The sequence below is a fragment of the Protopterus annectens genome, chromosome 13.part0 (genome assembly GCF_019279795.1).
Source record: "Protopterus annectens isolate FY-2018-M chromosome 13.part0, PAN1.0, whole genome shotgun sequence".
Classification (NCBI taxonomy): Eukaryota; Metazoa; Chordata; order Ceratodontiformes; family Protopteridae; genus Protopterus; species Protopterus annectens.
This window is the reverse complement of record NC_056747.1, coordinates 129,805,215-129,818,634: the sequence shown is the minus strand read 5'-3', so window position 1 is coordinate 129,818,634 and position 13,420 is coordinate 129,805,215. Positions and strand designations below refer to the sequence as shown.

General features: G+C 39.0%; 1 protein-coding gene across 1 annotated transcript in view; it reads right to left on the bottom strand.

Moving 5' to 3' along the window:
- LOC122817653 (disintegrin and metalloproteinase domain-containing protein 10-like) overlaps positions 1-13,420 on the bottom strand; it is a 1,242,151-nt gene that overhangs the window by 703,948 nt on the left and 524,783 nt on the right. Inside the window, exon 6 of the mRNA XM_044090715.1 lies at positions 12,791-12,913. Within this exon, the coding sequence (XP_043946650.1) occupies positions 12,791-12,913 (123 nt within the window). The remainder of the gene's footprint in view (positions 1-12,790; positions 12,914-13,420) is intronic.

Here is a 13,420-nt window from a genome sequence, read left to right as displayed (position 1 = left end):
ACTGTTCATAATCATAAAGACCTTATCATAATTCTTTGTGGTACAAGGATCCTTTGCTGCCCTGATGTACTGCAGTTACAAAGAAAAGAAGTGTAAGAACATAACATCTTTTGCAGATTTGAAAGCTGTAAGATCTCTTAGGACAGCTATGTAGACAGTGGTCAGCAATGAAATGCACCTTGGTTTAAGCTATACCCTGAAATGTATTACTGCCTTCAAAGCTGTCAAGTACTTCCAACACCACTGTATGGCACCTGTCATATGTGTAGTACCTCAAGACTAGATCATAACAGCAGTTATGTTCTTTTCTTTCATCAAACAAGTACATAACAATCTTTTTTTTGCATTTTTTAAAACATACTGAGCTCACTTCTTGCACTATGTATATCAATATTATGTGTATCTATTACTATGCCATACATATTATACTAACTTATAAAATAATTTTATAAATCACAATGTTAAACACTAAGTATGAATCAGTGAATAAATCAGCACATTTATAATTTAAATTGTAAAAGGAAGTATTCTCTAAGGAACCATAATGTGAACTGCAAATCAAGAGCTATAAGAAGCTTTAAATCAAGAAACTAAACTGAAAACTACTTATTAATACATGCTGACTTTAGCAGAAAAAAGAAAAAAAATAATAGTTCAACAATGATATGTCTTAAAATATTTTCAAATAATGGACACGGATTATATGTCAGGAGTAATGTCTGCAATCCACAGCTTTGACTCACTTTTGAAATTAAATGTGCAAGATCTAAGATAATGAAGTGCACACTAACAATTGTAAGCAGCTGTTTAATAAATAATTATAAAGGAAATAATCTTAGCTTAATAAAAATGAAATATATAGCAAGAAAACATCTCAGCTGAAGCTGAAGTTTGCATTGGAAGCTAGGGTAAAGCTAGCTTTTTTCTTCTTTAAGCCTCTAGCCACATATATTTAATAAAATAATCCCACTGAGCAACACATTTAACTTACTAAAAAAAAAAAAAAAAAAAATATATATATATATATATATATATATATATATATATATATATATATATACATACACATACATATATATATATATATATATATATGGGTCTACTTCATTTGATCGAAAGACCATTCGATCGAAACCCATTTGATCAAAAGTTCATTTGATCGAACACCAGTATTCAAGGCATAAAACTGGGAATTGTCCCCCTCCCCAATGTCGTGCGACCCTGGATTTGGTATAAATAGTTAGGGGGGTGCAGCCAGTTTCCTTTAAAAGAAGAAAATAAAACAAAAAGTACAGATTTTAAATGAAAATACACAACACAACACAACACACACACACACACACACACACACACACACACACACACACACACACACACACACACACACGGCTGGGATGGGACTAATGATCAACAGACAGCTGGATTCAGGGGTTCAGATGTCGGTTCAGGGGTTCAGCTGTGTTACCACTTCCATGATTCACATTAGTTTGTGCAAAACTAAATGTGGCTTGGCAGAGAGGGAAGGCAATAATGGTGTCCTGAGAGCAATTAGTGACGTGAAACTGGAGGGCTGTGCTTGTCAATTCAAAAGTCAAATGTCAGAGTAAACTTTGTTGTCATTCAGAATCACAAAAGTACAAAAACTGAATGAAATTCCATATCTCTGTACTCAAATGTGCAGATATCACATAGACTTAATACAAAAAAACATTAATACATCTATAACTACTTATTATATACCATAGTGTTCTAGATAGAAATTCCTAATATTGCAAATAAACTCACTTTAACATTTATTATACAGTGATCTCTTTGATTGCTTGAGTATTGCACAATACTGAGACACTTCATTAAGGACTTAACACTGAGTATTGCCCAGAATGAGACATTCATGAGTATTGCACTATGACTGAGTTACAGACTAGCATTAGATATTGGACTATAATGAGACATTTCTCTGGCCTTACTACTACTCCTGATGACCAGTGAATTGGCTCAACTTACTGAGTACTGCACTAGAATTGGATTGAGACAGGCAGTTAAGTTATTGCACAATCTGAGATAGTCTTCCACATTGATCTGATGACCCAGATAGTTGGCATGGAGCATGATTGTTGCCAAGGTTCAATCGTCTGATGGCCTGTGGGAAAAATCTGTTTCTGAATCTCATAGTTCTACATCTTATGATATGGATGCTCTTGCCAGATGATAGGTACGCGAACAGTCTGTGAGCAGGGTGAGGGCAGTCCTTAATTATTTCTTTGCCCCTGCCTAGACATCTGGACATGTGCAGGTCATGGATGGTTGGTATAGTGGTCTTAATGATCATCTCGGTTGCCTTCACCACTATCTGGAGAGTTTTGTGGTCAGTGATAGATCAGATTCCGTACCACACTGTGAGGTTGTTTAGGTTCATAGGTAGGTACTAGGCTATCTGTCCGAGGGTATTTATAAGCCTAACCAGAGTGTGTCAGCTTTCGCCGCCCCATTGATTAATTAACTGAGCCTCTGTCAAGAAGACCCAATGAAGTGATCCCAGGGGTGTATTTTATGTTACCCATCCACTCGTCAGGATTTCTCTTGAACAGTGTTAGTGAGGGGCTCTGCCTAATGTAGTTAGGAATTTTGTTCCAAAGCATGGGGAGTATCTGTGACATGAATCTATCCCTCCAGCATGTTCTATTTATTGTTGTGGTGAGGTTTAGCTCACTAGAGCGAGTGGCTTGCAGTGACTTGGATTTCTTTAGGTGGAGCATGTCCATCAATTCTGAGTTGGACATGGCTTTGTAAGTCAGGCAGAGATCACCTCTGAGTAAGCGATATGCACTGAGTACAGCCAGAGTTTTTCCAGTTGGGCTGCATAGGACATATGTTTGAGGCCAGTGATCTTCTTGGTGAGGTACTTTTGTGGTCTTTCCAGCTGTTGGAAGTGTCTTGTGAGGTACATCCCAAATGGGACATTGTACTCTATGATGGGTCTGATGAGTGACGAGTAGAGGGGCACTTTAATCTCTTTATTTCTAGATGCAAACCCTTTAGTAATTAGGTGGGCTACATAGAAGGATTTCCTAAGTACTTTGGCAATATGATTGTCAAAGGAGAGATTACTATCTATCTATGTGGTAATTCATGGGTGTTTTGTTTTTCCCAAATGGGATGACTATGCATTTTTTGGCATTTAGCTTGAGACCATGACTTTGACACCAGGTGTCCATCTCAGTAAGGCCCTTTTGGAGAATGTGTGTGTCAGCCGGAGAGTCAATTATGTCTCCCAGTTTGCAGTCATTGGCGAACTTGGTTAGCCATAGTCCTCTTGTGTTTGCCTGTGTTTCTGAGAAGTATATGCCGAACAGTAGGGGTCCCAGGACTGAGCCTTGTGGGACACCACTTGTGAATGGTTTATAGTCGGACCTGGAGCTGCTATTCTTACCGTGTGAGTTCTATCTGTAAGCCAGTTGGCAACCCATCTTGTGACATAGGGGTTTATGTTCAGGCTGGTGAGTTTTTCTATATTTCCCGAGTGGGGAATGGTGTCAAAAGCCTTGGCAAGGTCAAGGTAGGCTGTGTGAACCTCCTTCCCCTCATCTATGGCCTTGGTGACTGTCTCAAAGAAGTCAACCAGGTTTAGTAGGCATGATCTGCCCTTAACAAAGCTGAACTGGGTCGGGTCAAGTGTTTGGAGGTTCCCAATGTCTTTGTTAATGAGTTCCATGATGATGCGCTCCATAGCCTTGGAAATGAGGCTAGTCAGGCTTATTGGGTGATAGTTACCAGGGTCAGTTGTGGCCCCTCCTTTGTGGAGCAGAATAACAGTTGCTGTGCGCCATTCTATGGGCATGTAGCCTGTGGAGAGGCTGAGGTTGAACAGTGTGTTTAGGTGGGGGGTTAGTTCGTTCTGTAGTTCATGCAAGATGCAGCCTGGGACACCATCTGGCCCCATTGACGCTGTGCTTTTGGCTTTTGAAAGGGCTGTTTTCACCTGTGCATCTGTGATTTCTGGGACACTACACTTTTCTGGTATTGTTGTGGGCCCTTTTGGGGTTGAGAGGGGGGTGAAGTTTACTCTGAATCTATCTGCCAGGATGTTGGCAATATCAGTAGGTTCAGTATATTTTGTGCTATTTTGCACTAGCTCAGAGCCTATCTGCGAGTTGCCACTTAGATTCTTGACATAGCTAAAGAAGGCTTTGTTGTTGTCTTTCGAATCCTTGGCTATTTTTCTTTTGAATTTAGCCTTGGATGATATGAGGGACCTTAGTTTTTTACTGATACTGATCAGGGATGTCTTTCCTTCTTGGGATTTGCCTTTTTTCTGAACTAGTTTCCTCCTCCTATTGTATAGCCAGTTTATGGCAGGGGTCCATCAGACTGGTTTCCTTCTCTTAAGGGAGTGAGTCTTGGTTTTGCTAGGGATGGCATGATCCATGCATTCTTGTAGGTGCTCAAAGAGTGCATTTGTAAAGGTTCCTGCATCTTGGACATTGTTATCCTTTAGCATGGGGACTGTGAAAGTTACCACCTCTGTCTTAAGTAAGGTAAAGTTTGCTATAGAAAAGTTTTTCACTGTGGTTTCCTTGGTTGGGGGTGGTGGTGTGGTGTGGACATCCATAGTGATTAGTTTATGGTCTGATCTAACCAGTGACAGGTTGACCTCCGGTGCGGAACACCTGTCGCACATGTTAGTGATGACCAGGTCCAATTTGTTTCACCTCTGGTAGGGGAGTTTACCAGATGATCCAGGGCATTTGAGTTGATAAATTCCAGGAAGCGCTGGACCTGGGAGTTTGTACTTGAGTAGTTTTCCCAGTTAACTGTAGGGTAATTGAAATCTCCCAATATCAGGGTGTTCGGTAGGACCTTCATGTTTTCCAGTGTCTCCAGAAAGGCAGAATGATGGTCCTGGGTCATGGAGGGTGATCTGTAGCAGGCCACAATTTGCATTGCAGATTTGCCCGATATTAGTTGCACATGGATGATCTCAGGGGTACCATGCTGCGCCACTAACCTGGAGGTGTAGGCATCCTTGATGAATATGGATACACCTCCTCCTTCTGTGTATTGGTCCATGTTCTGTGGCCGAAATCTGTGGTATGAGTTGTAGCCCGGTAGTGCTGGGTTCCTCTGTAGAGCCTTGAACCAGGTTTCAGTTACTGCACAGATGTCAATGTTCTCCATACTGATTAGTGCTTTGAGCATGTGCATTTTGAGATTTAAACTCCTGGCATTGAGTAGCATAACCACCATTTTTTTATTTGTGCTGTTTACGGAGGTGGGCTTGATTTTGAGCCTTGCTTATAAAAGACACTATGGGGGCAGCAAGAGCCTTGGCCAGTATTAGAAAGCCTAGGGGTGGACAGGTGCAAGCTGTCTCTTTCAAAGCAACGAGGCTTATCGAGCATGTCGCCCCAGGCTGACAGACACTAAATCCCCTTTGAATGACACCAGAAGCTTAGACAATTGTTGAACTTGATAATTTTTTCTTTATACTGCGTTATTATTCTTGGTGAGGGTAGGATGCTACTCAGGGTCAGGGTCAGGGTCATACTCGTCTGGGCTACATGATCAGAGAGATCTTCCATGTCTCTTTTCATGTAGTCCAGGGAGGTACATCTCAGTCATTCACACCAACATGAACAATGACAGAGTCATATTTGTACTTGTTCTGGAGTGACCTGAGTGCTTGTGTTATGTGGCAGATTCTGGCTCCCAACAGGCAGCTAACAGTAACCTTCTCATTGTCTAGCCTAGTGAGTGGGATGTCAGTGTGCCTGACTATAGAGTCGCCTATTACTAGTGTGTTAGGTATGTTATTTTGCCTTAAGGGCTGTGATTATGCCTCACACTGATTTTGTGTTTTATGTATTGTCTGGTTTGTGATGGGAGGTGCAGGTTTTTTGGGTGTCTGCTTTGGAGGTCTCTGATGCTTTTGCAGGTTTTTATTTAGAGGCTGCAAGTATAATTTTGTGTATTTATGTGTATTTTTTGCCAGTGCTGGTTTAGTATTTCTGTGTGAGGCCGTAGGTGTGGTGCAAGTGTTAACCTTCTCCTCATGGCTGCCTGTTACAGTCTTGGGTGGAGAGAGCTTAGCCTCCAATTGTTTGTCAGGATGCTTTCTATTGTACCCCTATAGAAGGTTGTGTGAACTGTTGATGGTATGTTTCTTCTACCCACACTGTAGCAATCACCTTACATATTGTACCCCTATAGAAGGTTGTGAGAACTGTTGATGGTATGTTTCTTTAACCCATACTGTAGCAATCACCTTACATATTGTACCCCTATAGAAGGTTGTGAGAACTGTTGATGGTATGTTTCTTCTACCCATACTGTAGCAATCACCTTACATATTGTACCCCTATAGAAGGTTGTTGAACTGTTGATGGTATGTTTCTTCTACCCATACTGTAGCAATCACCTTACATATTGTACCCCTATAGAAGGCTGTTGAACTGTTAATGGTATGTTTCTTCTACCCATACTGTAGCAATCACCTTACATATTGTACCCCTATAGAAGGCTGTTGAACTGTTGATGGTATGTTTCTTCTACCCACACTGTAGCAATCACCTTACATATTGTACCCCTATAGAAGGTTGTTGAACTGTTGATGGTATGTTTCTTCTACCCATACTGTAGCAATCACCTTACATATTGTACCCCTATAGAAGGTTGTGAGAACTGTTGATGGTATGTTTCTTCTACCCATACTGTAGCAATCACCTTACATATTGTACCCCTATAGAAGGTTGTTCAACTGTTGATGGTATGTTTCTTCTACCCATACTGTAGCAATCACCTTACATATTGTACCCCTATAGAAGGTTGTTGAACTGTTGATGGTATGTTTCTTCTAACCACACTGTAGCAATCACCTTACATATTGTACCCCTATAGAAGGTTGTTGAACTGTTGATGGTATGTTTCTTCTACCCATACTGTAGCAATCACCTTACATACTGTTCCCCTATAGCAGGTTGTGAGAACTGTTGATGGTATGTTTCTTCTACCCATACTGTAGCAATCACCTTACATATTGTACCCCTATAGAAGGTTGTTGAACTGTTGATGGTATGTTTCTTCTACCCATACTGCAGCAATCACCTTACATATTGTACCCCTATAGAAGGTTGTTGAACTGTTGATGGTATGTTTCTTCTACCCATACTGTAGCAATCACCTTACATAGTGTACCCCTATAGAAGGTTGTTGAACTGTTGATGGTATGTTTCTTCTACCTTTACTGTAGCAATCACCTTACATATTGTACCCCTATAGAAGGTTGTTGAACTGTTGATGGTATGTTTCTTCTACCCATACTGTAGCAATCACCTTACATATTGTACCCCTATAGAAGGTTGTGAGAACTGTTGATGGTATGTTTCTTCTACCCACACTGTAGCAATCACCTTACATATTGTACCCCTATAGAAGGTTGTTGAACAGACCTCTCAACCATACCGAATTACTCGGTTTTTACCGAGTTTGGGGGTCCAAATGAAGGGGTGCCACGATTCCCGAGTGGCACCCCTTCATTTCCGATTTTTTTTCATTTATTTTTTTAATTTTGTAAATACTGCGCTGTGGAAGCTGATGTCATCACGTGCGTGATGACGTCAGCTCCGTCAGGGCTACCAGCTAGTCGGAATTGAGCTCAAGGAGCTCAAATTGTCATTTCCAGTTCTGGTTTGGCAGCAAGTGCGAGCGGGAAATCTTGGCCGTTTGTTTTAACAGCGCTCATGTTGGAAATATTGATCCGCCATTTGTTTTAACAGCACAGCAGAGAATTAGCAGCAGCACTCATTTTCTTGGCCATTGGTTTTAACAGCAGGGATGGAAATATTGGCCAGTCGTTCGTTTTAACAGCACAGCAGGGAATTAACATCATTTTGGATTACAGGGCAGGATTTTGATGCATGAACAGACGAGCCTTCCGTTTCATTTGGACCCAGGTTTGGATTTACCAAAGGTGTGTGTGTGTGTGATGGACATGTTGTGAAGATTTTGCAATGCAATTGAAAAAAAAAAGAGACAACGTGTTTAAGTATTTTGCTTTTGGTGGAGGTAGGGTATTTTTCAAATAATTTATTTCTCGATTGTATAGTTTTGTTGTTGCTGCCTTTTTATTACTGTCATCATGCACATGTGGTATTTGATTTTTTTTTTTTGTATCTAAATTGAGAAGATGCGATTATAATTATGTTGTTGCAGTGATCGCCAAATGGTCGGCTGGAGCCATGAACTGCTACAATGCAATCATTCAAGTGAAGTAGAGTGCTTTGCTTTGCAAGTTAATCTGTTTCTATGTTAAAATCATCAAAATGATTTGCAAGTCCGTTGCTGCAATGTTGGAGCTTTTTTACGTTAATTCAATTCATGTCCCGCTGGTGCTTTTGCAAGTTAAATCAAGTCCCACTGGTGCTTTTTCAAGTTAATTCAAGTCTCGCTGTGTGTGCAATCATTCAAGTGCTTTGCAAGTCTGTTTCTTTCCAAGTTAGTTTGCAAGTGAATTCAAGTGTGTGTGTCTGTAATCAAGCAAGCAAGTCCATGCTGAGGAGTTAAGACATTAATGGGTGATTGCAGTAGGCTGAATGCAATGAAATGGCAAATAAACAATTGTTTGATCAACAAAGATATGAGATGATTTTATAAGATTTTGAGTGGTGGTTGTTACATAAAATAAAGAGAGGAGTCTATAGTAGTAGAAAAATGGTATTTAAGTCAGAAGTAGTATATGAGGAAATGTATAGTAGCTATAAGGAAGCATTATATAAGGGACACATGGAATATAAGAAGCATAATGAGACATATAAATTCTAGAAGGGGAATAAAACAAGGTTTATACAAAAAATATTTAATCATAGGTTAAAAGGAATATATTAGCCCTTTTTAGGCAGGGAGAGGAAGAGTGAATACTTTTTGGGAGTTCTTAATTGTTTTTAAGAGCATAGTTAATTAGGAAACATGGGTAGGACTGATAAAGTGATTATGTAAAAATTAGGATAAGAAAAACCTAGGGAGTTGGAGACCAATAATGTCATTTAATATAGATGTGGAAGTAGACTTTTATGATGGAAATGTTATAAATTGGGCAGTTTTGACATTACTGGTTCATGCATTTTTGTTTCATTGCCTGCTAGAAAAAATTTCAAACAATAAGTTTAAAATGCACTCTAAGTTTTAACAAGTGTGCTGTATTATACAAGGAATATAATTTAATAAAGTCAGGAAGGTGTATCAAAGAAAACGTGTATGTTTCTTGTTTTGTGTGCAAGGGGTCTATGATTTGAAAACAGCCCAAATGTAATCTTTATCCAGCACTGGCCAGATGCATTTTCTTTGGATGTGGTGTGGGTTTCTATTCTGTTTCAATAAATTGGAGTTTCAAGGGCAGGGAAGTTTTAATGCTAAGTCTATTTTCATTGTGAGACAGTATTGCTTTGTTTAGCAGATGTGTATTAGGTTTGTGCATTGTGCTACAAAATATAAATATAAAATCCAAATAATCATTGTAGAAGTAAAGCAGTATGCACATTAGTGTTTATGGTAAATGGGGTGAAATAGCCAAGTAATGGGACATTGGAATGACTGCAGGTTGACTCTGGTGCCATATTTTGTTTGTCTGGTCTTCAGTTTGCTTTTGAAAGTGGGTATCCTACAATTCCATTGGAGTGGGCGGGGTTGCACAATTATGTATGCAAATTTTATGTTAATTAGCGTACAGATTTGTACCTATTTTTTATGAACCTTGTCCAGATTTTTGATGATTCCAGGTTGAGAGGTATGTTGTTGAACTGTTGATGCTATGTTTCTTCTACCCATACTGTAGCAATCACCTTACATATTGTATCCCTATAGAAGGTTGTTGAACTGTTGATGGTATGTTTCTTCTACCCATACTGTAGCAATCACCTTACATATTGTACCCCTATAGAAGGTTGTTGAACTGTTGATGGTATGTTTCTTCTACCCACACTGTAGAAATCAACTTACATATTGTACCCCTATAGAAGGTTGTTGAACTGTTGATGGTATGTTTCTTCTACCCATACTGTAGCAATCACCTTACATATTGTACCCCTATAGAAGGTTGTTGAACTGTTGATGGTATGTTTCTTCTACCCACACTGTAGCAATCACCTTACATATTGTACCCTTATAGAAGGTTGTGAGAACTGTTGATGGTATGTTTCTTCTACCCACACTGTAGCAATCACCTTACATACTGTACCCCTATAGAAGGTTGTTGAACTGTTGATGGTATGTTTCTTCTACCCACACTGTAGCAATCACCTTACATATTGTACCCCTATAGAAGGTTGTGAGAACTGTTGATGGTATGTTTCTTCTACCCGTACTGTAGCAATCACCTTACATATTGTACCCCTATAGAAGGTTGTGAGAACTGTTGATGGTATGTTTCTTCTACCCATACTGTAGCAATCACCTTACATATTGTACCCCTATAGAAGGTTGTTGAACTGTTGATGGTATGTTTCTTCTACCCACACTGTAGCAATCACCTTACATATTGTACCCCTATAGAAGGTTGTTGAACTGTTGATGGTATGTTTCTTCTACCCATACTGTAGCAATCACCTTACATATTGTACCCGAATAGAAGGTTGTTGAACTGTTGATGGTATGTTTCTTCTACCCATACTGTAGCAATCACCTTACATATTGTACCCCTATAGAAGGTTGTTGAACTGTTGATGGTATGTTTCTTCTACCCACACTGTAGCAATCACCTTACATATTGTACCCCTATAGAAGGTTGTTGAACTGTTGATGGTATGTTTCTTCTACCCATACTGTAGCAATCACCTTACATATTGTACCCCTATAGAAGGTTGTTGAACTGTTGATGGTATGTTTCTTCTACCGGTACTGTAGCAATCACCTTACATATTGTACCCCTATAGAAGGTTGTTGAACTGTTGATGGTATGTTTCTTCTACCCACACTGTAGCTATCACCTTACATATTGTACCCCTATAGAAGGTTGTTGAACTGTTGATGGTATGTTTCTTCTACCCATACTGTAGCAATCACCTTACATATTGTACCCCTATAGAAGGTTGTGAAAACTGTTGATGGTATGTTTCTTCTACCCATACTGTAACAATCACCTTACATATTGCACCCCTATAGAAGGTTGTGAGAACTGTTGATGGTATGTTTCTTCTACCCATACTGTAGCAATCTCCTTACATATTGTACCCCTGTAGAAGGTTGTGAGAACTGTTGATGGTATGTTTCTTCTACCCATACTGTAGCAATCACCTTACATATTGTAACCCTATAGAAGGTTGTTGAACTGTTGATGGTATGTTTCTTCTACCCACACTGTAGCAATCACCTTACATATTGTACCCCTATAGAAGGTTGTTGAAGTGTTGATGGTATGTTTCTTCTACCCATACTGTAGCAATCACCTTACATATTGTACCCCTGTAGAAGGTTGTTGAAGTGTTGATGGTATGTTTCTTCTACCCATACTGTAGCAATCACCTTACATATTGTACCCCTATAGAAGGTTGTGAGAACTGTTGATGGTATGTTTCTTCTACCCATACTGTAGCAATCACCTTACATATTGTACCCCTATAGAAGGTTGTGAGAACTCTTGATGGTATGTTTCTTCTACCCATACTGTAGCAATCACCTTACATATTGTACCCCTATAGAAGGTTGTGAGAACTGTTGATGGTATGTTTCTTCTACCCATACTGTAGCAATCACCTTACATATTGTTCCCCCTATAGAAGGTTGTGAGAACTGTTGATGGTATGTTTCTTCTACCCATACTGTAGCAATCACCTTACATATTGTACCCTATAGAAGGTTGTTGAACTGTTGATGGTATGTTTCTTCTACCCATACTGTAGCAATCACCTTACATATTGTACCCCTATAGAAGGTTGTTGAACTGTTGATGGTATGTTTCTTCTACCCATACTGTAGCAATCACCTTACATATTGTACCCCTATAGAAGGTTGTTGAACTGTTGATGGTATATTTCTTCTACCCATACTGTAGCAATCACCTTACATATTGTACCCCTATAGAAGGTTGTTGAACTGTTGATGGTATATTTCTTCTACCCGTACTGTAGCAATCACCTTACATAGCCCCAAGCGTCTTGATTTCTTTCACTGTTTTGATGGCACTAAAGCTTCAGGAGAGCCAGTCTATCGACAACCTTTTCAGCGCCTTATATATTGTGTCTTCAAATTATACCTTCCTGTTCTTGCACATCACGTACTTAAAATAGTGTACCCAGCTGAACTCTGTGCTGAAATGTTTCTGCCATATCCTCACTTTACCACATTTCTTCAGAACTGTATATATTAAGCTCTTGTGTTCTTACTTTCTATATTTCCTACTGAAAAGAAACAGGCATTCTTTTTGTTACCATCTACTACAATGACAATATTTTGACAAAATGAGATCTCTAGAGCAGCGAACAAGCGTCTAAATGATGTTTACAAACTGAGGTTCTAAGAGAATGGTGTCATAGTTCAGACTGGCGATAACACAGGTTATAGATATCTACTACCTGTTGTCAGCTGGTATTCAGTGCTGACAGCTGGGCTCCAGATATAGATCTGTAATCACTGAGTACCAGTCCAACAGTTGCATGACTTGGAATTAAAGATGCATGTATCATTATTAATTTAAAACAATATTCTTTACAAAATTTCTTCAGGAACAATTTTATGAATTTTACTAATCAAAGAAAATTTGAAAAAAAAAATAATAATTCTAACAACATCAGTCTTCCTTTACCTGTGCAGTTGCTGCTTCTTTACTCCCAAAATGTTTGTAGTATAAATAGCTGGTCTGCAGATGTAATAAGCATGTTGTTTTTGAGGTGTCAATACTCCTTGCTGATCTCATACCAGGCGATTCCTACAGAGTAATGACAACAGAGCTAATGAGGGATGACTTTGTAGACAAAATGCATTTTATTTTCATAGATCTTCCTTTACTTAGATGGGAATATGCCTCAATATATAAAATAGTTGCAACAAATGAAAACAGACGTTATAACATCTAATGGAATAAAAAGAATAGTTATTGTGTGTTTCATGAGAATAAACTTGTCTGCCTTGAGCAAATCTGTATCTTGACAACCTTCATGTATATGACAACTATTTTTTTCAGAATTTCTTGAAACAAAGTTCAGTAGAATAGTGCTCTCTGGCAATGGTAACTGTTTAATAAGCAACCCATCTTTAACATTTTTGACACAATTTAATCAGAAGATCAGAGACATTGGGCCAGATTCATGAACACATGCACTAAGTCTACACGATCTGTATTCAAGAACATCAGTACCAAATGTTTGTGCTGTCTATTCTCTCAGAAAGATTATACTAATTGTACACATAGTCTGCACTTTGTGGTAACCTTTAT